This window comes from Cyrtonyx montezumae, unplaced genomic scaffold, assembly GCF_038088225.1.
Source record: "Cyrtonyx montezumae isolate F1298 unplaced genomic scaffold, pur_monq_1.0 scaffold_21, whole genome shotgun sequence".
NCBI classification, from domain to species: Eukaryota; Metazoa; Chordata; class Aves; order Galliformes; family Odontophoridae; genus Cyrtonyx; species Cyrtonyx montezumae.
Genome location: NW_027071948.1, coordinates 6,484,760 through 6,507,132, shown reverse-complemented (window position 1 = coordinate 6,507,132; position 22,373 = coordinate 6,484,760). Strand labels below are relative to the sequence as shown.

General features: G+C 45.5%; 1 protein-coding gene across 3 annotated transcripts; it reads right to left on the bottom strand.

Annotated features, from left to right (window-relative positions):
* Positions 1-936: 936 nt before the first annotated feature.
* Positions 937-19,754, bottom strand: HP1BP3 (heterochromatin protein 1 binding protein 3). 3 transcript variants are annotated; one of them, XM_065738250.1, is made up of 13 exons: positions 19,691-19,754; positions 14,066-14,265; positions 13,538-13,640; positions 11,525-11,678; positions 11,125-11,284; positions 9,769-9,912; positions 9,132-9,212; positions 7,376-7,530; positions 6,522-6,612; positions 5,689-5,848; positions 3,797-3,908; positions 2,918-3,055; positions 937-2,114 (listed from the first exon to the last, which is right to left on the bottom strand). In XM_065738250.1, the coding sequence occupies exons 2-13, from the start codon at positions 14,159-14,161 to the stop codon at positions 1,829-1,831; spliced, it is 1,680 nt and encodes a 559-aa protein (XP_065594322.1). In that variant the 5' UTR covers positions 14,162-14,265; positions 19,691-19,754; the 3' UTR covers positions 937-1,828. The 3 variants fall into 3 exon arrangements, with proteins under 3 accessions (XP_065594322.1, XP_065594323.1, XP_065594324.1); XM_065738251.1 differs by lacking the exon at positions 19,691-19,754 and adding an exon at positions 16,793-17,409; XM_065738252.1 differs by lacking the exon at positions 14,066-14,265 and having other exon boundaries at positions 19,691-19,742.
* Between the last annotated feature and the right edge of the window lie 2,619 nt (positions 19,755-22,373).

The window sequence follows — 22,373 nt, the reverse complement described above, 5'->3', positions numbered from 1 at the left end:
GCTGGAGGCTGCTGCTCCCCATCCAATCCTCGTTGGAACTCGTTGGAAGGCGTCCCGTGCTCCAGGCTGCCCTGGAAAGACCAGTGGCCCCACGAGCAGCAAAAGCCACAACTAAAGAGTTTGGAGGCAACTAAAAGAACTGATGGCAGCTTCTAGCACAACCCTTGCAGCAAAATTAAGCTGTGCTTGGGTGCAAAGCTCAGAGCTACCCAGGTGGCTTAGCAGATATTTCTGGGGTTGCTGGGGTGGAAAGATTACTGCAAAGAGTACAGAGGTGCTGCAGGGCAGCAGCTGGGAAGGGGGCTCTGCACCCCCCACAGCCATCCTACAGAGAAGGCTGTTGTTCAGATTAGGCACACTCCAGTGCTTGCTTGGAGGAAAACACCAACAAAACCCACTGCTTCAGTACACACAGCAGCAGGAAAGCCACTTACCAATGTTTCTAACTGCTTTACAGCCCCATGGGGTTACTCGAGTGCCCTCCACTCTGTTTCATGTTAGCCACAGCTTTCAGGAGCCTGCCCTCTGCATCCTTGCTCCAGGGCCATGAACAGTTGAGGGCATTTCTGTAAGAGCTTTTTCAACTCTCACTTATTGGAGAGAGCACACTGAGACTGCCCCCTAGAAAGGGTAAATTGAGTAAGGCTCCTTTTCCATTTTGCATTTGATTTCTGGAGGTACTTCCACTACTCCTAGCGTGGAAGATGCAAAGCTCTTTCCAAAAGCACGTTAAGCAAAGGGACTGTCAGGTCACATTTGAATCATTCACACTGCCCCGTTCAAGGGAGAGCCCAGGATGCTCTGATGACAGCAGCGTGCTTCTAACAGAGGCTTGCCTCTGCAGCAAAGCACACTCCCTGTAATTCCCTCCTCTCTGGGCTTCCAGGAGGAGAAAGCTGTGATGAGGAAGATAAAGGACACAGAGCAGGCACAGAATCTAGTTTCATTTTATTTTAGCAAACTGCATGTTCTTCACTTATCAACATCTCTACATTAGCAATTGTATAACTTTCCAACTTTTCTTTAAAAAAAAAAAAAGGTAAACAAGAAGTGACAAAACTTAGGCTCTTCATCTCTTAAAAACATTTGAAAGTTGGATTAAAGAAGACTTTTATATATTTTGGTTTTAAGGTAACAGAAGTAGCATGGAAACACTAATTCAAATCACCTGCCCGAGAACCACACCTCTTAGAGCCCCTCTGCTCTCAGATGCTCAGTACACACAGCAGCCTCTGCTTACTGAAGACCTGGACCCACTCTCACACAAACCATGCAGGTCTACAAAAACCAACACATCTCCTCAACCCACCACCACCACAGCTGAGCAGAAAGGAGCACCTCCAGGACTCAGTGCAAGTGCTGTATATATACACTGCTTCTTCAGAGAAGCAGGAAGGACCTCATCATGCAGGGGATCTAAGGAGGACTCCAGTGCTGTTGTACCTTCTCAATTAAGAATCACATTTCCCCAGTCATCATGTTCCTGCTGCCTAAAGATACAAATAACTTCTCTGAAGAATTATTAAAAGCTGTTCTCCCCCCCAAACCCAAGAGGAACACCATAAAATGTACAGATTACAGGTCCTAGAAAAGTCCTAAAATTATTGCAGAAACTATAGATGATGTTGCAGGGGAGGGGTAGGCACAAGGCACAGCACTGTGATCTAACAAATGCTTAGGTTGGTTTGATTTAGTTTTCAGCTTTTTCCCCATCATTCAAGAAGGAAAAAAAAAGTGTTTAAGCATCAGAACTAAAATACAAATGCACGTTGACTTTATAAAACAAGATTGTGGATTTGATCATGGGATTCCCTGACAGTGGAAAAATTTACTTTTTCACCCGGAGAGATTTCCTCATGGCAGATTTGCCCTTGGCAGAGGGTTTCACTTCCTTCCTCCCACTAGCTGCTGGTTTCTTGGAAGAGCTGCCACCAGAGGATTTCTTGATAGCTGGGGCTGCTGGTTTGGCTTTCTTTGCAGGGGTTTTAACCTTGGGTGGGGGCTTCGCTTTTCCCCGGCGAGCTGCAGGGGTTTTTCTGGGCTTGGGCTTAGATTCTCTTCGCTTCATTGGAGGGGCCCTGCTCTGTGATTTTGGAGGAGGTCTCTTCTGCATCCTGTCAGAAAGGCAGCACAAGATCTCAGTGGAGGCACAAATGCTACTCAGAGCAGAGCTGCTGTCATCAATTTACATAAATGAAACAGATCTTGGCATCTTTGTTCTTTACCACAGATGTTCGCTCCTTCATGTGGCAGTACATTTCATTAGCTAAATCCCACAGAGCAAGAAACCCTGTGGTGGATCTTACCACGCTCTGCACTTCTCAATCCCCAAAGACATGTCACTGGCAGAGCACTAGCTCCTTTGTTAGATTAACTGTCATTATTTGTATGTTTATATGCCTAAGTCAATTGTCATAACAATTTAGCGAGTTCAGCGCTCTCTCGGCCCAAGGGTGATTTTATTACTTAACGAACAACACTTATCTTTAAACCCACATTCTGAGCGAGACAGATTTCCTGTCTGGCTACAGGATTGCAGACAACACTGTAGGAAAGTCTTCTTCAGGAAACAACGAATCCAAGCAGTGCCACATGAAGCATTACTCTTTCGTAGGGCACAAAAAGCATTGAGGAGATCAAAAGCACTACAGAGAACAAATATTCCTCTCATCTAGAGGAATTCCAGCTATGGAGTGATTATCATCTCTGGAACAGAGCATTGCTTCTGCAGACACATCACAGAGAAGCCCTGATCCTAACAGATCCCCCAAGAGTTCAAAACAGTATTGGAAAATAAAGTTCTAACATCTCCTGAGTGACAGCCTTGTGGATGAGCAGCTGCAGCAGCAAACACGTGCACTCTGCAGCTCCAACTGTCACATCCAAAGGTGCCTCTCTCTCTCTTAAACTACCATACCTCTTCTTTGGTGGTGGGTCTTCCTCTTCAGACTCTTCCTCTTCAGAGTCTTCTTCCTCCTCAGATTCTTCCTCCTCCTCCTCGTCAGATTCTTCAGAGTCCTCATCCTGCTGCTTCTCTGGGTAGAGCACATCTGGGCTACAAGAGAATTCTCGTCAGAGCATGACTTACTTCTGTGGACACAATTCCAAGGTAAGCAAGCTTTGGCTGAACTGAATAGCTCTTTCTGGGCAAACAATGAAGGGACAAGATCAGACTTCAGTGACTCTGGATGAAGGCCAGAGCCACTGAAGACTTTATATGTACATCATAAAAGAAGGTGGGAAGCAGAAACATTAATTACTGTGTTGTTATTTGGCTCTTCATAGGACACTAAATCACCATCCCTGGGCTCCGCATGGCCCAGCACGATGTACACTCACAGCAGCAGAGAAAAGGCTGGTTTTAATCTCATGGTGACTAACCTAAGCCACTTTTCTCTCCTTCCACCTCTCCTCCACATTAGCACCATAAGAGGCTGGATCCTACTCTCTATGAGCATCCTTGCATTAAGTACAACACACCCTACCTGCTCATGCAAGTTGTTTTTAACATGGGAACACTTAAATAGCTACTAGCTTGGGGAAAACAAAAAGCAAACAGCTGTCATGACAGAGAACGTGAGAGCTTTTAGCCCAATACTTTCACTGCTCTTAAAAGTCTCCTTTAAGAATGAAGTCATCTCTATGTCCACTTACAGACAGACACCAAGTAATATCATTATCTAGAACAAGACAGGTGACAACGCTGTGGTTTTCCTGTTATTAAACCCTCCACAGACCCTCCTATAAACAGGAGGTTGGCCTATCTTCAGCATCATTTTACAGCCAAGTCCTTTACCTAGGATAATAAGGGAAGCAAAGCTGAAAGGTTCCACTGAAGCCCTTTCCAGAAATCTGCTCCAACCAGCCATTCTTCTCACATCTCTGCAGGGTTCTCTTCAGTAGATGCACTGTGTGTGTGGGGGGAGGAAGAAAAGAAAAAAAAAAAAATCAGAGGAAAGGTTGCATTACTGCCTTCATCCACTTGTCTACTCTTACTGCTCTTAGCAGCACCTTCAGAAATCAGAGATGGGGAGGCAGAATGAAGTCTCCTTTCCCAGGACACCTGAAGGAAAATGAAATTGCACTGAAGAGCTGAAACTTGTGAAGACATCACTTCTTTCTACACTCAGCAACAACCTTTGTGAAGGGACCCAGTGAGACCACTGAATTTCAAAGCTTCCTCTTTCAATAAGACACACTAAATCATTTCACAATTAATTTTCCCAAAGATTCAAGCAATTGATAAGACTCAAGTGTTGGCTCATGAACCATTAGCAAATAAGGCTTTAAATTCACTGAAGGAAGAAGTCACGAACAGGGCAGGTTTTTCTGTCCTGATTAGGGCATCATTCTTTCAAAACGCAGTGCACAACTACTTCTGCCCAAATGTAACCCAAGTCTCAGCTCTCCTCAGCACATTCTCCAAAGTGTTTGTTAAAATAAGTCTTCACTCTATTTTTTAAACAGGAGCAACACAAACAGTATCAGCCTATTTTTATCCAGGGTACCAAAGATCGACAGCAGCATGTTAAGGATCTGACTATATATGTGAGCTGTAAGTGTGAGGTACAAAACAGGGAAGAATGTAGAGCACTGACACTGCTGTGTGTACCTGCCTGCTTTTGCATCCTGCCAGATCTTTCTCTGGTTGCTCCTAAAACAGAGCAGAGAGCAGCAAAATTCTTTTTAAGTATTGGAAGGAGAAAGGGTAACATACTGCTAGTTGAAATTTCCTTATCTGACTTGAAAGACTGACAAACACTTAAGACTGGCCAAACACAGGCCTCTAAGGGCCAGGACAACTTCCAGCAGTCCTGAAGACAAATAAGCCTGGGAACTCTCTTCCCTGCCCCAAGATTAAGTTGTCACACTTAGCATCAACCTCTCATTGGCAAAAGGCCACAGGCAACTTCTTCAGCCCACACTGCTGGGAGGGAGGCTGCACTCCTCTACAGTTCCTTCAACCTTGCATTAAAGAACACTGCTGATGCTGAGTGTCAGCTTCAGGTGATGACTGCAAGATCAGCAACCTTCTCTCTGGCCCCAGCATCACAAAGCCACAGTAACAAGATGACCTGCCTTTAAGTCTGATACTACTAGAAACTGCTTGCAAGCTCACACTGCTCCAAATGACCTTCAGCTTGGGTTAAACAACTATGTCAGTGCTCAGACCAAAAAATGCAAGTGAGACAGAAGATCTACTGTTAATGCTTCTGATCATCCAAAAGCCAAAATATACACTACTGTCATTACTGGAAACAAAGATATGCCAAGTCTTATTCCAAATACAACTGGATGAGTTTTTTCCCCTCTTCACTCACTTGACTGTAACCTCTCCAAATAAAAAGCAAACAGGGACTGTGTTTATGTCAACCTGCAGCTTTTCAACACAGCAAAAGAATACCATTGGCGGTTCAAGAACAATAAAATAGTTGTAATACTGTTCTGCCATTGCAGGAAAGAGCTACATACAAGACAAACGTGCATTACACCTCACAAAGTGGTCAGGTTTGAAAGGAACTAATGGGAATTAAAAACACTGAGCATCCCTGTGGCACAAAAAGCAGCTGCCTGTTCCCCAGCAAGCTCAACCAAATGGCTTAAACGTGCTGCACAAACACATCTGCAGCTCCTGGGCTCTCCTTCAGAGTTTGGATAAAAACACAGCCAGACAGGTTGGGACTTTACCTTGGAAGTTGGAGTTGGTCCCTGGGTGGTTTTCCAGGATATACTTCTTCAGTGCTGTGGTGGAGCAGGTCTTCGGTTCATTCATGGCCGCAATAGCCGACAGGATGGCATCTTCCATCAGAGTCCCACCCAGCAGGGGCTTCTCCCCTGACTTCTTCAGCTATTTTCCAAGGAGGAAGAGAAAAGCATCAAGACAAAATTCTCCCAAACCAGGTCAGGACAAGCTCCTCTGCACCAGGTGGGTCGGCGCTCCTGCATTAGCACAGATATGTTTTACATTAAAAGACTGCAGAGAGAACGCTGTTCTCCCAGCTTTAATGGTAGGACAGGCCAACTGAGTCAGCTGGCCTGGAGTGCTTTTAATTGCTAACACAATGTCCCATCCCAAAGCACACTGCAAGTATGTGGCAATCTAAGGGCCTGTCACTCAGGGAAGGAAATAAATCACATCTTCCTCCATCTCACAGACCAAATGTACCCAAGAGACATATATGGCACAGACACGAGGAAAAACACTGCAGACATCTGGGGTACCCACTGCTCTTAACAATTAGCAATGGAAAGCTTACCCCACCATCTCCCCTGCTGTGCTAATGAGTCAGAGCTGAAGCAGTGTGAAGAGCATGCTAAGCAAGGAAGGCAGGGGGTGCCTGTTCCACAAATGTAGACCAAGAGGAAGAGTCCTACTGCTTCACAGTTTAATAACTGCTGAACATGGCAGGCTGCTAAAGAAAGGGGTACCCAATGAAACTGGGGTGGGGAGGGCACGTTAACTTATATCCAAGGTGCCTGGTTATTACAGACAAGAAAAGAAGATGAACTCTGGCTCTGACCTGGAATGTCCCAGATGCTCCTTTCCCTGTGATCTGCTCTAGCTGGCCCTTTTCTACAGCTCTCTGCAGGGCATTCTTCAGCAGCTGGGGTCTGAAATACATTGGGATAAAGCTTTACTGACACACACCGACAGCTTAAAAAACAAACAGAGAAACAGTGCTCAACAGAGAACGTGAGAGAAGCTGTACTTACAAATGGTATCTGCCTACATACAGACGTTTTAAATGGAGACCTGTCAGCAATGCTGGCTGCATCAGATGTACAATGTATGTTAGCAGAAATTCAACTGCAGTGCTTTTTGGGTGCCACTGCATATCCAGAAACAAACAGGCTTCACTTGGAAGGATTTGTTCATTTTGAAACAAGCATCCATCGATGGGACAGTGGGCAATGAGTTGGTCAGCTCACAGACAAATGAGGCTGAGTGCAAGCCCCACTAAGAGGTGAAGCATGAGGCTCCACTACATTTGCTTCCTTCCTGACCCTGACACGTTCCATTTATGCAGATTCTCACATTATTTTAAGTGATGTCAGTTAAAGCATTCAGAACCATCCTGGAAAAAAGTCCCAAGGAGAGGCCCTCACATCCACAAACTATATTTAGCCTCTGCTAAGGGCAGAGATGCGTACAGCACTGCTAATGTCAGCATCAGGAACAAAGACTGGGTGTGGAGGGATGCAGAGAAAAGGCACAGCTCTTCTCAAGCTTTCCTGCAGGCTGCACAGTGCAGAGCACCACCTGCCTGCTGCCTGATGAAATACTGAATGGAATTACTGTGGACGGAGGCAAACCCAGAGGAAGGCAGCATCTCAGGGCTGCTCAGGAGCCCTACTTCAAGGGCTCTGCACCTACCTGATATCTACTCTGAGTTTGGGATAATACTGAGACACGTATTTCTTGATCAGGCTGTAAGAAGCTTCTTTTGGCTCACAAAGGCGGGTGAAGGCCAGTGGCAGGATGTCTTCCAGCTTGACCTGTTGCTCTGGAGTCGAAACGGAAGTGCTTTTCTGAAATACATACACTTTTATGCATCAGTGGGGCCTACACCTGATTCTTTGTGAACCAGCAATGCACAGGTGAGATGCACTCCTGACACTGCCACAGATCTGGAAAAGCAAGTTCTGTAAGACAGACCTTTAAATTTAGACAATTTAGCAGTTCAAGTAAAAATCTAGCAATTCAGTTGGAACTCTCACAGGAGTCTAGAAGAGTCTAGTAAACAAATACACAGAGTATTTAGCAACACTTCTATTTCCTCATTTCTTTCTTTTTGTTTTTCCTAATAAACACTTTCCTTTTTTTTTTTTTAATAGAGGCTTTTTCTTTGTTATTTTTCAATGAGAGTCAGGTGAAAATGACTCATGCTGACACAAAACAGAAGCCATCAAAGACAAGACCTGCATATACAGATCAAATCTTCCCAACAATAAACAGCACTTTTGTTCAACTGACAGCATGAAGTTTTGCTTGAAGGTAACATTTCTTTCTTCTGAATTTTCCTCCATAACTCTGTTGCTAGCAGGAGGGGATGATCCCTTTTATGTAAAGGAGAGAAAAAACAGACAGGAAATCTGCTGAAGCTTAATAATTTTGATACTAAATAGGAGCTTTGCAAACAGTCAAACAGGTGTGGGCATTGCACACCCACATAAGTGTTCAACTGCCACCTAAAGTCACCAAGACCAAAAGCCATCTATGAGTTCTGCTGTGGCATGGAGAGAGCAACTAAAAGCAAACACAAATACGTTGCAGACAATAAAAGTGATGTGTTCATAGTTATCAGGTGCCTTACTCAACTTGCCATGGAGCCCACTGTTCTATCTAAAAAGAAGTTACATCTAATTAGTTTCCTTCAGAGTGCTGGTATTGAATGTGTCACAATTACTGCCAAGTTTAGGCCCTGGGGTCTGGCACGTAGTCAAGAGGTAAGCACCAAAGTGCTTGAAAAATCTCCAGGATCATCTGTGTAAGCTGGCAAGTCCAGCTACACATTTTGTAACTGTGGTGTTAGAAATGTGTTTCATACATCTAGAGCAGTGGGGAGCAGAGAACAGCAGTGCTAGAACAGAACTGATTGTGAGGACTGGACTCAGACATGACACTACCTCAGAACAATATACACTCAACATCTGCAGCTTCCTTCCAGAAACCTTAGGACACTTACTACTTCCTCCCTGTGCCCTCTCAGCTAATGAAAAATGTTCATCTGATAGATAGTGCTGAAGACTGAAGTTGCCCATTTATCCACGCAACAGATATAACAGAAACAGCAGTTGCAGAAAGTTCTCTTACAATACCTGAGAGGCATCTCTCTCTACCAAGTAGAGACAGAAGAGGAACTTCAGGGTTATTCAGTTTTCTGCCTCAGAACCAAAGCCTAGGGGTTTAATGTAAATATTTTAAAACTAAGATTCTGATTAATCTACTTAATTTCTCATACTAGCTTTCTGATTCTGTTTTCAGTGATACAGATGTTTCAATTACTGTAATCAGGGAGGAAATGTATAGCAAGGAGGAGGAAATTGTTTGACTTGGTGTTTGAGTTGGGGTTAAGCTGTATTTCATAAGATGCATGTGTTTCAGAATAGTGTTTAAAGGTCCACCTTACCTTTCTGTCTCTGGATTTTTGAACAGTTTTTCCTGCATTAGACACCACCATGAAGCTTCCAGAAGCTCCCTTCCCTTTCACCTAGTTCAAAATGAAGTCCATTTCAGCCTTTAGCAAAGTAACACAGGATAATAACTGCTTGAAGGAAACTAAGCAACATCATCAGACAGATCTGGAATGAATGTTCATTCTGGTGATTAGCTGTGAGGGGCAGAAGGTGGATTTGAACCCACCTCAGTAGACCAGAAGCCACAGATAGACATGACAAACATACCCCTCCTGCCCTGACCAAGAGGTCCTAACAAAGCTGGCATCACAGGTGTAAGCTAACAGTTGAAGACAAAACACTGCTGCAGAAGTGATGGTGCTAGACTCAGGTTGAAGACATGTCATACAGCATTGCAGCAGCGATTTCTCACTGTGGAACAGTCACCCACAGCACACAAAAGACAACAGTGCACAGCATCTGACTGACAGAACAATGCTGAAATTCTATCAGTTTCTAACAAAGTGGACACAGAGACCGAAGAACCTCCTAGAAGAACACGACCTCCCCAGAGGCCAGTTAATGGTTTCTTAAATTCCTGTGCAGCTCAGTAACACCACCAGCAGCACAGCTCCACAAAGCAGCTCTTACCTGCCTGATGATCCCTCTCTCCAGCTCCCTTTTCAAGGCTTGCTTTAGAAGATAGCCTCTTCTCTCAAGCTCCAGGGAAGGGTATTTGTGGATGATGTATTTACGTATTGCAACAACTGATGCACCACTCTTCTGAAAGCATGCCTGCAACGGGATCAAAAAGTTAGTAATGAAGATCTGGCCTAAACTACAGGACCAGGAGACTGAGCTGATGATGCACACGTGCCAGCACAGGATGCCCTTTTTCCTATAACAACTCAATGGTATAAATTATGAGTAAGAAAAAACTCTCTTTCAGAGTGGCTGAAAAGCAGACAAACAAATGCAGAACAGCAAGCACGTCAACTACTCTCCTATTCTGAAGCACTTAAGTAATGACATATACATATGTGCTATTACAAAAAATATTTACATCTGGGCAAACCAGCACTGCCCAACCAGTGAGTCATTAGCCATCATACTGACATCAGATAGAGCAATCATTAACACATTAATCAGAACAAGTTGCTGATATCTTTTGAAGGAGACTAAAGACTGTCACAAGCAAACCAGTAAAACAACAATTTGAAGTTCATATCTTGAAGATTATTGTCTTTGAAGATTCATGACAGCCTGTATCACTTGAGTCCTCCAATAAGAATTCCTCAGAATGGGACAAAACAAGTGTTTTATAGAGTTGATGTACTGTAGAAAGCCCCAACTGTGACTTGATAAAGCTCCATTTAAGCAAATTACCAGATCTAGATGGCTTCAGAAAGACTATCCAAAAACCACAGCTGCACAGCACAGGAAAAAGTTTATTTATGCACACTATAATAAAGCACTGAACCTCATTATCTACCTTGGTAACCCTATTACATCGACAGAAATGTAAACTTCAGGTTACTCTAAGCTTTATGGCATAGCTTCTCTCAGTCTAACAGATTTGGATGCACCACAGTGTGCTTCAGGGGCTCCAAAGGCCATCTTGTAAGTAAGGTTGGTGGAGTTCAGGACTACAGGGAAGGCAATCTGTGTGAACCAAGTCTCAAGGTGAGGACAGCAGAGTTGCTGAGCAATGACAACAGCACAAGTCTCTTCTTACAAGAAGAAGGGAGTATACAGTCAACAAAACCCAACAGCACTCAGAATGCTAGCTCAGAGTATTTCCATTTGCTCTCAATTAGGATAAGAAGCTGAAAAAAGTACGCATCGAACAGGTGGATTAATCAAGGCAAACCAAGTTAACTATGGGTAGGAGACACATCAAATTAAAGGACTATCACCTGCACCATCACAAAGCTGAAACTGTAAATTTTAGTTATGTCCTTTTGCTTCCTGACAAGTGAACAGAAGAAACACTTGACTCCTACTTACCTTGATGGCCTCAGTTAAAATAGCATCCATCTTCGGACGTGAAGTAGCAGCCATCTGAGTTTGCTTCTGTGCTCTAGCCAGCTGGCTAGCAGAAAGAGTAGCCCATGCAGGAATAGTCTTTTTCACCTTCTTCTCCTTTTCCTTAGACTGATCCTTCTCGCTTAGGAAAAATGCAAAGCAATAATAAGACAAGAGACGCTGTAAAACAAGCCAACAAGTAAAACAACAACAAAAAACATGCCTAGAACATTAAAAACTGAAAACACTTTCTCCAGTGAAAAACAGGCACATTTCTCAGGGACCCATCCTATTTTCTCCCTCCCTCCCATAATCTTTTCCACCTACAGAACCAGCCTTTCTCCTACCCAAATTCCTAAATTCAGCACTTAGAAAGCCTTACTCCTTTTTGGTTTCTTCTGAGGATTTGGTTTCCCCCTTCTCTTCATTCTCAGGTTCCTTTGGCTGTTCCGCTTCACTGGGTGCAGCAGCAGGCAAGGTTTCATTCTCCTGTTCTTCTCCAGCAGAGGCAGATTCCTCAGAAGTGGCTTCTGCATCTAAAATATATAAAAATGCATCAGGTTACTAGATAAAACTAGCCCCTGCTCTTTGTGAAGGATTTAAAAAGTGTACAAACATACCCTAAAAATGATTTCCAAGCTATTTCTTTGCTCTAATTTTAAGGAATGTTTTGAATGTAAGTAAGAAAGTGAACAAAGGTACTGAAAGAACTTCAGTATGATGCAGCCAGCCATCAAGTGCCAGAACCAAACAATATCACACATTTTCTCAATGAACTAAACTTCCATAGATTCATAGATACGTTAGGTTGGAAAGGACCTACAAGATCATCTAGTCCAACCATCCTCCTATCACTATCCCTACTCAACTACTAAATCAAATCCCTTAGCACCTCATCTAAACGCTTCTTGAACAGTGCTAGGGATGGTGCCTCACCCACCTCCCTAGGCAGGCCATTCCAGTGCCTGACCACTCTTTCAGAGAAAAAATGTTTCCTCAGGTCTAATCTAAATCTTCCCTGGCGCAACTTGTGGCCATTCCCTCTCGTCCTGTCATTATTTATCAGGGAGAAGAGGCCCACCCCCTCCTCACCACAACCCCCCTTCAGGAAGTGGTAGAGTGCAATAAGGTCTCCTCTGAGCCTCCTTTTCTCCAGACTTTCCCATCCTTCTCTTAACTCCTGGAAGTTACTGTTGCAATCAGCCTCCCATCACAGATGTCTACAGGTGAGGAAGGGAGGAAGAAGAAAAACACTACCATGGATATGGAAGTTTTTCCCCATAGGTCAAGTTTTATGCATTTTAACTCAAAAGGGTGCAAAACCATACTATTCTAGAAGAGATTAGAGGAGGTAAGTATAAGCAGCTTTGTTTACAACAAATGCATCTTTAAACATTGCTTTTACAGCACTACATGCTGTGGCAAATGAAGGACTTTTTAAACTATTCAATCACGTTTTGCCAGGTCTGGACAAATTTCAGACTGCATGTGTATCAGCAGTAGCACTCGTCTCTCAGCAGGATCAAATCCAGACAGAAACCAACTTCCAAAGCAAGCTAACTCAAGCACATCTAGCCAAGAGCAGGCCTTAACAGACTGGCCTGCCTAATGGATAACACACAGACAGAACTGTAGAATCACAGAATTGCTCATGTTGGAAAAGACCTTAAGATCATGAAGTTCAACCACAACCTAACCAAATATAAACTGCTGTTACCCATTGCTCAGCTAAGAAGCTGTCTGTCATGGTGTCTTTGTGCACTGCACTGGTTTTCTGTCCTTGAGAAGCTTAAGCACTACTGCTCCATTCCTGCGCATCGCTTTCCTACCATAAAACCGCCGCGTTTAAAATTTATGTGTTTATTAAGTTATTTTCCCATGTAATGTACACAGCCATCCCATCAGTGAGGACAAACTCATTGAAACTTAATGAAAATGATACTGAAATGACACATCCTGAGAAACCATGGCAAAGCTGCTCGAGTCAGACACCCTAATACCAGGCTTTATGAGATAGTGTGGTAAAATACTTCTGTCCAGGAAAATAAAAATATTTAATTATTTGCTCCATTTTCTTACATCACTACAGGACCTTCTCAATTTCTACCTTTATTCATAAGAACATGTGAACCTAAAAGAGAATATCTAGCTACATTTTCACATTTGGAGCGTCAAAGCTTTGATACAAGGTACAAAGCACAAAACAGATGATTTCCCACTGAAAAGTATACAACATTTCCAGCAAGCCAAGAAAAACCTGTAAGAAAAGGAGGCAAGCGTTAGGATTTTAACCACAGCTGTGAGATTTTTTTGGGGGGAATTTCAGCATACAAGTCCATGCTTGGATACAACAGTGTGGTTGGATACAGCAACCCAGTACAGATTGTTACAGTACCTGCTTTCACCTCTTCGCCACCTTCAGCAGGTTTGCTTTTGGGAGGAGTCTCTCGAGAAGCATTCACGGAGCGGCGGATAGGCATCGTGTCGTCTTCAGCTTTCTACAAAAAGCATTTGTCAGTCAGTACAGATGCTGGGAAGACTCAGAATGCTTTTGAGTCAGGACTCAAGTAAATCAAAGCAGCATGTGTAGGAATATTCTAGTTATGTCCATGTTTTTCAGCGTTTTCAAGACAGTAATGTCCAGCCCAGCACCTCTGAAGCATACGAGGAGAGGATAGTTCCACATTTTATAAATACAAAATAAATTTTCATTCCAATATAAACAAGATGAGTATTTGAGGATTTTGACAACTGCAGCATCTCAGGGCAAGCAGGGAAGGGGAAACATAGCACCTAGAGGGTTTACCGGGCTCCCAACGGAGTTCCCTAGAACCAGGACAGAAAGAGTATGAAGAAATCTTCAGCAGGAGTGGAAGTCAATGACTGATCCAAGGGCAAGCCTGGAGAATGGGTCAGCCCCTACCTCACTTAACTTGTCCGTGTGGATCAGCTGAGTTCCCGTTAAGAGTGGAAGCGCCTTATGATGCACGGGTTCAGCTTCAGACAGATCAGTCGCCATTTAAAATTATTTCTAGCCCCAAGTGCACGTAACGCTGTGGAGCCCCAGGTTTTAACCCCAAGGACTTTTTCCTAATGGCTTTCACAGTGCAGTGAGGAGTCAACCTAAAGTACAGAAAAGATGCGGTGTGAAAATTAACACAATGGAAACATCTAAGTGCACGCATCTAACAAACTGAAGACTGAAAAGAACAAATGACTTACAGCCCGTGGCTAACGTAACTGACAATCAGCACTGGCATTCAACAAAGATGCTAAAACACATACACAAACTCGAGCACTACGGATGTAGCAGAAATGGCAAAAGTCTAAGCCAGACCTGCAGCCTGCTCCATTACACATACTTGAAAGAATAAAGACACTATTTAAATTAACAGGAAGCATTAATGAAGAGCAGTTATTGCACTGTGCTTAAAGCCAAGCATTGAAGTAACTACTAAGCCATCCCCTTCAGGGAAAAGCATGCCCTGATGGGCTAACAGAAGCTGTGTCAGTACAAGGCATTAAACCATCTAACCTGTTACGCACAAAATAAAACAGAGGCCTTCCCAAATTAAACCCCATGCAACTTAAAAGAAATGCATGAATGAACAAGAAAACAACTATCAAAACCTTTGACAAAAAATGTTAAAGCTTTGCAAGACTCTCCTCCAAACACGTGCACAATCATGGGCGCAGTGGATTACGCTGACCAAGCCTCACTCAGCCCTTGTTACCGTGTGACTCCTGCTCTTACTGCTGCCCATCCACCTGGCTCATCTTGTCCAAAGGAGCAGTTATCCCCCATGTGCACTGCCAACCAAAGGACTTACATCCTCACCCACTTCTCCTCACCACCTCCTTTAAAAGCCTCAAAAGCAACACTTCTGTCAAACCAGGGCTGCACCCACTCTCAGCAGAGCAAGCTGCAGAGTGCCCACCTCCCTTCCTCATGGAGAAGCAGCCAAGCACTCCCAACCACTTATTCTCCATGGTTTTTTTAGCTCTTGTCCTCTCATCACTCAGCAGCAGGGAGTCCTCTCATCACTCAGGGACACCCCACGGGCTGGAGGGATTCTCCCTGCATTAGTGACTGTCCCAGGCAACCCCAGACCCAGCAGAGAGCACTGCTGTCACCCCCTGAGCCATGGCTGCAGTTCCCATTCAGAAACCAGCAGCAGGGAAAGAAGAGTGGAGGACAATGCATGTTAAGGTAGGATGGCTTTGTGTGGGCTGATGGCCAACAGGCAGCAAACTGCCCTCCCCAAATAATCCCCGAATAAACTGATAGGTTAATAAACTTGAATGCTGACTGCATGTGCCTGTGGCGCTAAGAAAGCAAAGCATACTACATTCCAAAGACAAAATAAATGAGATGAACAGAGCTTTCTGATGAAATGTCAGGATGGAAAAAGGAAAACTTAACAGCCAGTTTCAACATATGAACCCAGTACTTTTTTTTTTTTTTTTTTTGCTTATTTTGGAACCTTCCTTCCTCATTGGCAGAAGAGAACAGAATGAAGAATTCAACCAGGCTTCAGGCTGGAATCAGATGTTTCTTCTAATATAGAACAGGAGACATATATAACAACCCAACCTCACACACTATGGCATCAGGAAGTGTCCCAAGCACCACTTTTAAATAATTGGAAAGTATTGTGCATGTTTTGTAGTTGCACAAATGTCAGACTGCACTCAGGAAGCAGAAAGAGGCCAAAAACCCTTCTGGACTCCTAGACGAGCTGAAATGATGGATTGCATACGGTCTCTCAGCTCAAGGAATGGAAAATCTGGGCAAAGGTGCAAGCAGGTTTCCCATGAACCAATATGAAAAACATCCCCACACCAAATTCTTCCTAATCTATCAGCAAGCTGTTAAGAGGAAAAAAAAATAGCATGAAATACCACAACAGAATCAGAGGTATCAGGTAATACATGTTCATTTTGGACACTACTTCAGAAGAGTGGAACTACCTTGCCATATAACAGAGGAACTATAACCTGAATAAATTCAAGGCACAGCCCAACTGACTCCTTGAATTCCTGCTGGCCTTAAGACTTTCCAGCTTATCTCAGACTGCCATCTCAGTCAAGGGAAAATACTTTGGGAGAAAATCAGGAATGTGGCAAGATGACCGCAGCACTGGCACAAATACCAAGTCACAAGACTCCTGATGGGGTACCTAGGCCAGGCAGCCTGAAAGGAAATATGCCACATAGAAATGAGAAAGCACATCCAACACTGCGCTGGGAAGAGTGTCCACTTACTGTTACACAACGTGGACACCGTGGCTGACAGCTCGCAGGCACAGTGTGGTAGTATGGAATACCCTGTGCAAGGTGTGCCCAGAAATCAGGTCAAACAGGGGTAGAGAAAGCCCTTGCTTTTGCAGATTTGAAGCTGTCAAAGGATGCAGTGTTGGCATCCTTAGCAGCAGAGCAGACAAGAAGGGCTGTTTATCACCAAAAAGGCTTAAGAAAGCAAAGTAACTGGATTTCAAAACAAGGCTATTGATTATCATGCAGTTATCTACTACTTCCTGATGCTGTCTTGAGCAACTGAGCATTTAAACATCACAGAAGCTGTAGGGAAAAAAAAGTACATGAAAACATTACTATTTCAGCAAAGCAGAAGGGAAAACCCAAACATTACCTTCTGAACTGCAAGGCAGCCCACAAAAGCAGGCTTCTGGCCCTCTGAAATCCTCACAGCTCTTCCCTAGAAGCCCAGCCCAGATGAAAGACCCTAATGTGAATCCCTCAGCATAGAATATACCATCTTTGATATAAACTTGCTCTACAAAACAGATCCATTAAAAGTTCTCAGCTGGTTGCCTCTCTCAGCCTGCTTTACAGAGATGTTCCAGCATTTACTAATCTCACTTTTCTTTTTGCAGCTCACAGTGCAGCCTGTTGCTCTGATTCAATCAGACCAGCAGTATGAAGTCACGTTAAGCAACCTAAAAATGCAGAGAGAAATAAGATATCTGACTGCACGCAGAATATGAGTTAGTCCCACTTCAAACCCTTTTTTGGCAGCCTGCTCAGAAATACACTCCTGTTCCTCATCTGGCCACATGCCCCTTCAAGACACCGCACTCCCACCACTGCGCTCCATCAGAGCTCTGCAGGCACCATCCCCCTCCAGAACCAGTTGTTGCTCCTTGTGGTCATTTCACTGTCCCTGTTTCCTGGGAGTGTCCTACTGAAAAGCACACCTCAGTTAAGCTACAAAGGCTGTGCTTGCAGCTCTCCTGTGGCTGAGTCTCCCTGAGATCTGTTACAGGTTACCTGAGCCCCTTGCTGCTAGCAGCATTATAAACCATCTTGTTTCAATTAAAGAACTGCACTGGTCCAATGCAAAGATCCAATAGTTCACCTCTTGGCAGGCAAGAAATTATTTGGCTTGACTGCAGCTACAGCTTCTACTTCTGTTGACTCTGTGTTAAAATCCCAAGCACGTTAGGGTTTGAGGGAGCATGGAGAAAGGCTTCTTCCTTTCTATCACCTTCTTACACATGGATGCAAGAGGAAGTCTGAGGATACATTTTCATGTCAGGGTAGTAGCACTGAATTAAGCCCACAGACCCCAGACACTGCTTAACAATCTGACTTGCACCTTTCTATTTTGTTGAGCTCTACACATCAACACAAAGACTAAACGCTGCCATTCTGCACGCACTGATCCTGCTTCCATTGCAAAAAGAAGCACGTTCCTGCAGTGAGACTGATGCTCTGCCTGCCCACCTGGGGCTGAGCTCAGTGCCTCGCCCTCTGGGATACACCAGTAACTCTGTCTCAACTGATGCTTATTAAAACAGAAGCCTCACCTCTGCTATTCTCCACCATCAAGAATGCAAGCTCAACATAAAAAGAACTATGGGTTTCACATTTGTTTTCCATCCCACCTTGAACAGAAGATGGGAACAGAAGATTACTTCCCTGGATTATCTTTCTCCTTATATCCAGCAATAATTCTTCATGTCCAAACGCACACACACACGCACTGAGAGACTTCAATTATGTCACTACCATACCTGAAAACTTGAAAACCTCAGCAAAACAATTAATACAAAACTGAGCTGCTCTCTGCAAAGCTGCACCAAAACAACCCCCCCCGCACTGATGTTCAGGACAAGGTTCCCAAAAATTTTTGGGTCCACGATCGAGATTCTCTATGCACTGCTGCTGGAGAATAGAGAATGAAGCAGCCTGCATCAGTGCACATAATGTTCAGCTTTCAGTTTACAACAGGTGTAGCTCACAAACTTAAAGCTATTCCATCATTACATTTGCTGCCGAGTTCCACCTAAGAGGACAAAACTTCTTACTTCTAAAATCTAACATTATGAACTTTGACAAACCACTCACAACCAAACGGAAGCTCAGGCTGCTAACATTACACACCAGGATAAAAACCTTTTATAGGCAACACCCTCCACACTTACAGGGTCTTACACTACAACATAAATCTTTATAAGCTGTGACCTATTCAGCCATCACTTATTATATGGTATCAATGCTACCTGAGCAAAGCTAGGAATTCCTGGTACTCTCTCTAAAATCTACTCACACGTCATATTAGAGTCCATCAACATAAAACTTCCCATGTTCCCTCCCAAAGGAAGTTAAAACCCTTAAGAACAGCCTGGCTTATTTCTAACAAAAGACTGGCAAAAGAAAACACATCAGGCTCTACTGAAAGGGAAAACCAGAAGAAAAACAAACACATATCAAAAATAACTCCAGCAGCCACGACCTGAAGGAAGCGCAGCACCTTCCCCTCCTCTCTGCCCCGCGCACACAGTTCTATTAACAGGAGCACATCTGAAGGTCTTCAGCTCCATCAGAACTGCTGCCGGCCAAGCTCTCCTTAAAGACACCAAAAACACTATTTACAGTAAAAACAAACCAAAGAAACCACACGAGCGCTAAGGCCTGATAACAGCTCATTAACCCAAAAATCCCTCAGGGCGCGGGAGACTCCCGACAGTACCCTCGAAACATCCCAGACACGAGCTGTCAGCCTCCAAACCGCCCCACGTCACCCAGCTTTCCCTCTCGTCCAGCACAGGCTGCTGTGACCCGTGGGTGCAGAACGGCTGTGAGCACACGGGCGGGAGGAGCTCGCTCGGCTCTCCGAGCAGGCAGCGTCCTCCTCCCAGAGCTTATGGGGGGGGACCCCGAGAGCCGGGCAGAGCCGCCCGGCGACGCCGCGCTGTTAGGGCCGGGGCAGCGCGGCCTGCCGGAGGGAAGCACGGCCGCGGCCCCGCTGCTCCCATCGGGCACGGAACGCAAAGCCCGCGGCTCCGGAGCGCGGCGCTCCTCGGGGAAGCGGACCGGAGGAGGAAAATAAACGGGACGGGGGGGAAATCAAACAGGCGGCGCTCGGGGCCGGCCCGAGGCCTGCACGGGAGGAGCGGGCCGCGCCGCGATACCCCACCCCCACCCCCACGGCGAGGACTGTCGCGACATGGCGCGGCGCCGAGGGGACTTCATAGCGGGCCGCCTTCCCTCCCCGCGGCGCCGGGCGGGGCCGGCCCTCACTCACCAGTGGGCCCGGCGGACACAAAGCGGCCCTCTAATGGCGGCGGCGGGGGAACCGGCGGGGGAGGGGCGGGGGGGGCCGGGGCAAAGGGGAGGGGCCGGGGTGGAGGGGGCGGGGTCGCGCCGGGCTGGGGGCGGGGACAGGGAGAACCGCCGACCAATGAGGAGCCGCGGGCATTTTTCGAACGCGGGGCGCTTTCCCCCCTCCCTCCCTTGGCGGCGCTGTTTCCCGGCGCGGCCTGCAGGGGGCGCTCTGGGCCCTCCGCCCGCTGTCCGTCCGGGTTGCGGTTCCCCGTTTGTTGTTTGTTTGTTTGTTTTCTCACGGCTCTCCCCCCGTTCTCTGCTCACACCTCACGGACAGGTCTCTGAGCACGGCTGGCAGGCCGCGGTGTGTCCCTGGAGCATTGCGATGCGTGGTTCTCCGTGCCACAAAGCTGTTTCTCTCTCCCAGGCTGTTCCTTAGCTTTGTTTCCTACACCCAGCCCCCCCTGGCACCATTGCGACTTGGGGAAGGCACCCAGGCCTTCATTTGGGCACCAGCACCCAACAGCTGTGAAGCCACACCATGAGCGCTCCTAAGATGTGCTTAAGTTGTCCACACAGCAATGGAGGCGTTTTGTTTTCACACTGTGACTCTTTCTTGTCTAAGCTTCTTCCTCCTTTCTCCACTTAGGTGGCCGCTACACCTGAGAGCATCTCCTCCCAAAGCTGGCTGCCGAGACCGAGGTCATCTTCTCCACCCAGAGCTCCTCCCTGGTGTTCCGCTTTCTCCTTTGTCTCCTGCACTCAACAGCCTCGGCCAGATGGTTCCACTTTGCCAAACATTCCTTCATTCCTTGTGAGCGCAGAATAACCACAGTGCAGCTGCACAGCACTGTGTTCTTTGGCCTTCCCCCCCCCCCCCGAGCGGTGCCTCTCTGGCAGGAGGGAGGGGATTGGGAGGTGGAGAAGATGGAGCAAGAGGGAATGTGCTGCTTCACTGCAGACTTTTAAGAGATGATAAAGGAAAAGATGAAATCGCTCCAGCTGCCCTTGCTGACTGCAAGCCTTTGTGCAATACTCCAGCACCTGTGCTTGCTTACCACAAAATTGCACTGAGACACAAGCAGAGGAGGAGAAAGGCTTTTGTTATTTCCCTTCCTCTCTCTTTCTCTCTTTTTTTTTAATATCTCTAAATCTTCACCAGAGCAGAGCTGTGGGACCTGTGCATTCCTTACAGCCACATGTTTACCCAACCACAGCAGGCTGGGAAACCTTCTGCAAAAACACCGTGCCTGGGCAAGGCAGCTGCATCTCACATGCTGGCATGTGAGCATGGCACTGCTCAGTCTCCTCTCCACCCCACTTTCTGGGTGGGTTGATGTCGTTTGTGCCCCCCTCCCCCACTCATATGGTGTATTACACAAGAGTGAAGTTTTAGGACCCAGGGTGACTTTCCATGCAGAAGGGAGCAGTGCAGGACAGGGAAACAGACATCAAACCGTGATTATATACAGCACTATCATCATCAATTACTTTTAATAAATACTAAGCACTTTCAGTCCCTTTTCTTGCCCTCCCAAGTGCTGTGCAATAGTATGAACCCCAGCTGGTTCATGGATTATTTTTTTCCCTAAAATCATTCAGTTTGATTTCAGCCCTAAAACTTCTACAAATTTGTCTGGAGCTTTGCCTGCACAGTCCAGCCTGCAGTTTAAACCAGGACAGTTAGCTACTGCTAATGGTTAGATGAGTCCATAAAATTTGTCAAGTGATTTACCATTTCCACCCCATATCCTTTAGAGACTTTCCAGACTGATGCCACGTGTTCTTGTTCTACTGAAAACATGAAACCCGTTGTACTTCTGTCTCAGTACCTCCATTCCAGGGGTCACAAGCTGTCTTGTTTACTTTCTTGTTGTACACCAACTAATGTTTTCCCCATTTTGCTGCATTTTTTATCTATATATATTTAGTCTAATAAACACATCACCCATGCTGTTAAACAGCCACCCACCTCATATAAAACAAAACTACTGTATGGGAACTGCTCAATCACGGCCTGAACCACTGATTGGTCACCTGGGGTGAGCACCGAGTCAGCCATGGGGCCACAGGTGAAGGCGATATACCTGTGTGAGTGGAAGGGGTGGAGCCTGGCTCCACCTCTCCGAAGCCCCATTTAAGGGCTGACCACCACCAGGGAAGGATCTCTTCTCGGAGATCCCTCCCATGTGGAGTCCCCTGTGAGCTTTGACATCCCAAAGGTGAGCCATCTTCTCTTTTGTATTATTTGCATCACATCCTATCTATATAGAACTGCTTAAAATATACCATCATCTATACTATTTCATTGTGAAGTACCATCCCTGGGAGTTATTTACCCCACAACTACCCATGTCATGGCATGTGCTGCAGTCAGCCTCTGCTGACTGTCCATGATCCTACTGGCTAAGCAAGGATAGTGTCTTTGTCACCAAATTCTGTTTTAACACTGGCCTGCAGATTCAAACTTCAATGTTGATTATATTTAGGCCTTGCCTCTGGTATCCTTACCCCACCTTGGCAAACTTATTTTCCACTTTTAACTTGACTTTCGCATTTGTTTTATAAAACCTTTCTCAAATGTTTGACCTGAGCCAGCTGGCTCAGGGAGAATGGGAAACTTTTTCCATTTCATTCCACATCTAACTGTAAGCAGGCTGGGG

Coding starts and splice junctions, on each gene's coding strand:
- HP1BP3 (XM_065738250.1), bottom strand. CDS start 14,161: ATGGCGACTGATCTGTCTGAAGCTGAACCCGTGCATCATAAGGCGCTT. Junction 5,849..6,521: donor GAGCATCTGGGACATTCCAG/GTCAGAGCCAGA, acceptor CTTGGAAAATAG/CTGAAGAAGTCAGGGGAGAA. Junction 3,909..5,688: donor GACCAACTCCAACTTCCAAG/GTAAAGTCCCAA, acceptor CCACACACACAG/TGCATCTACTGAAGAGAACC.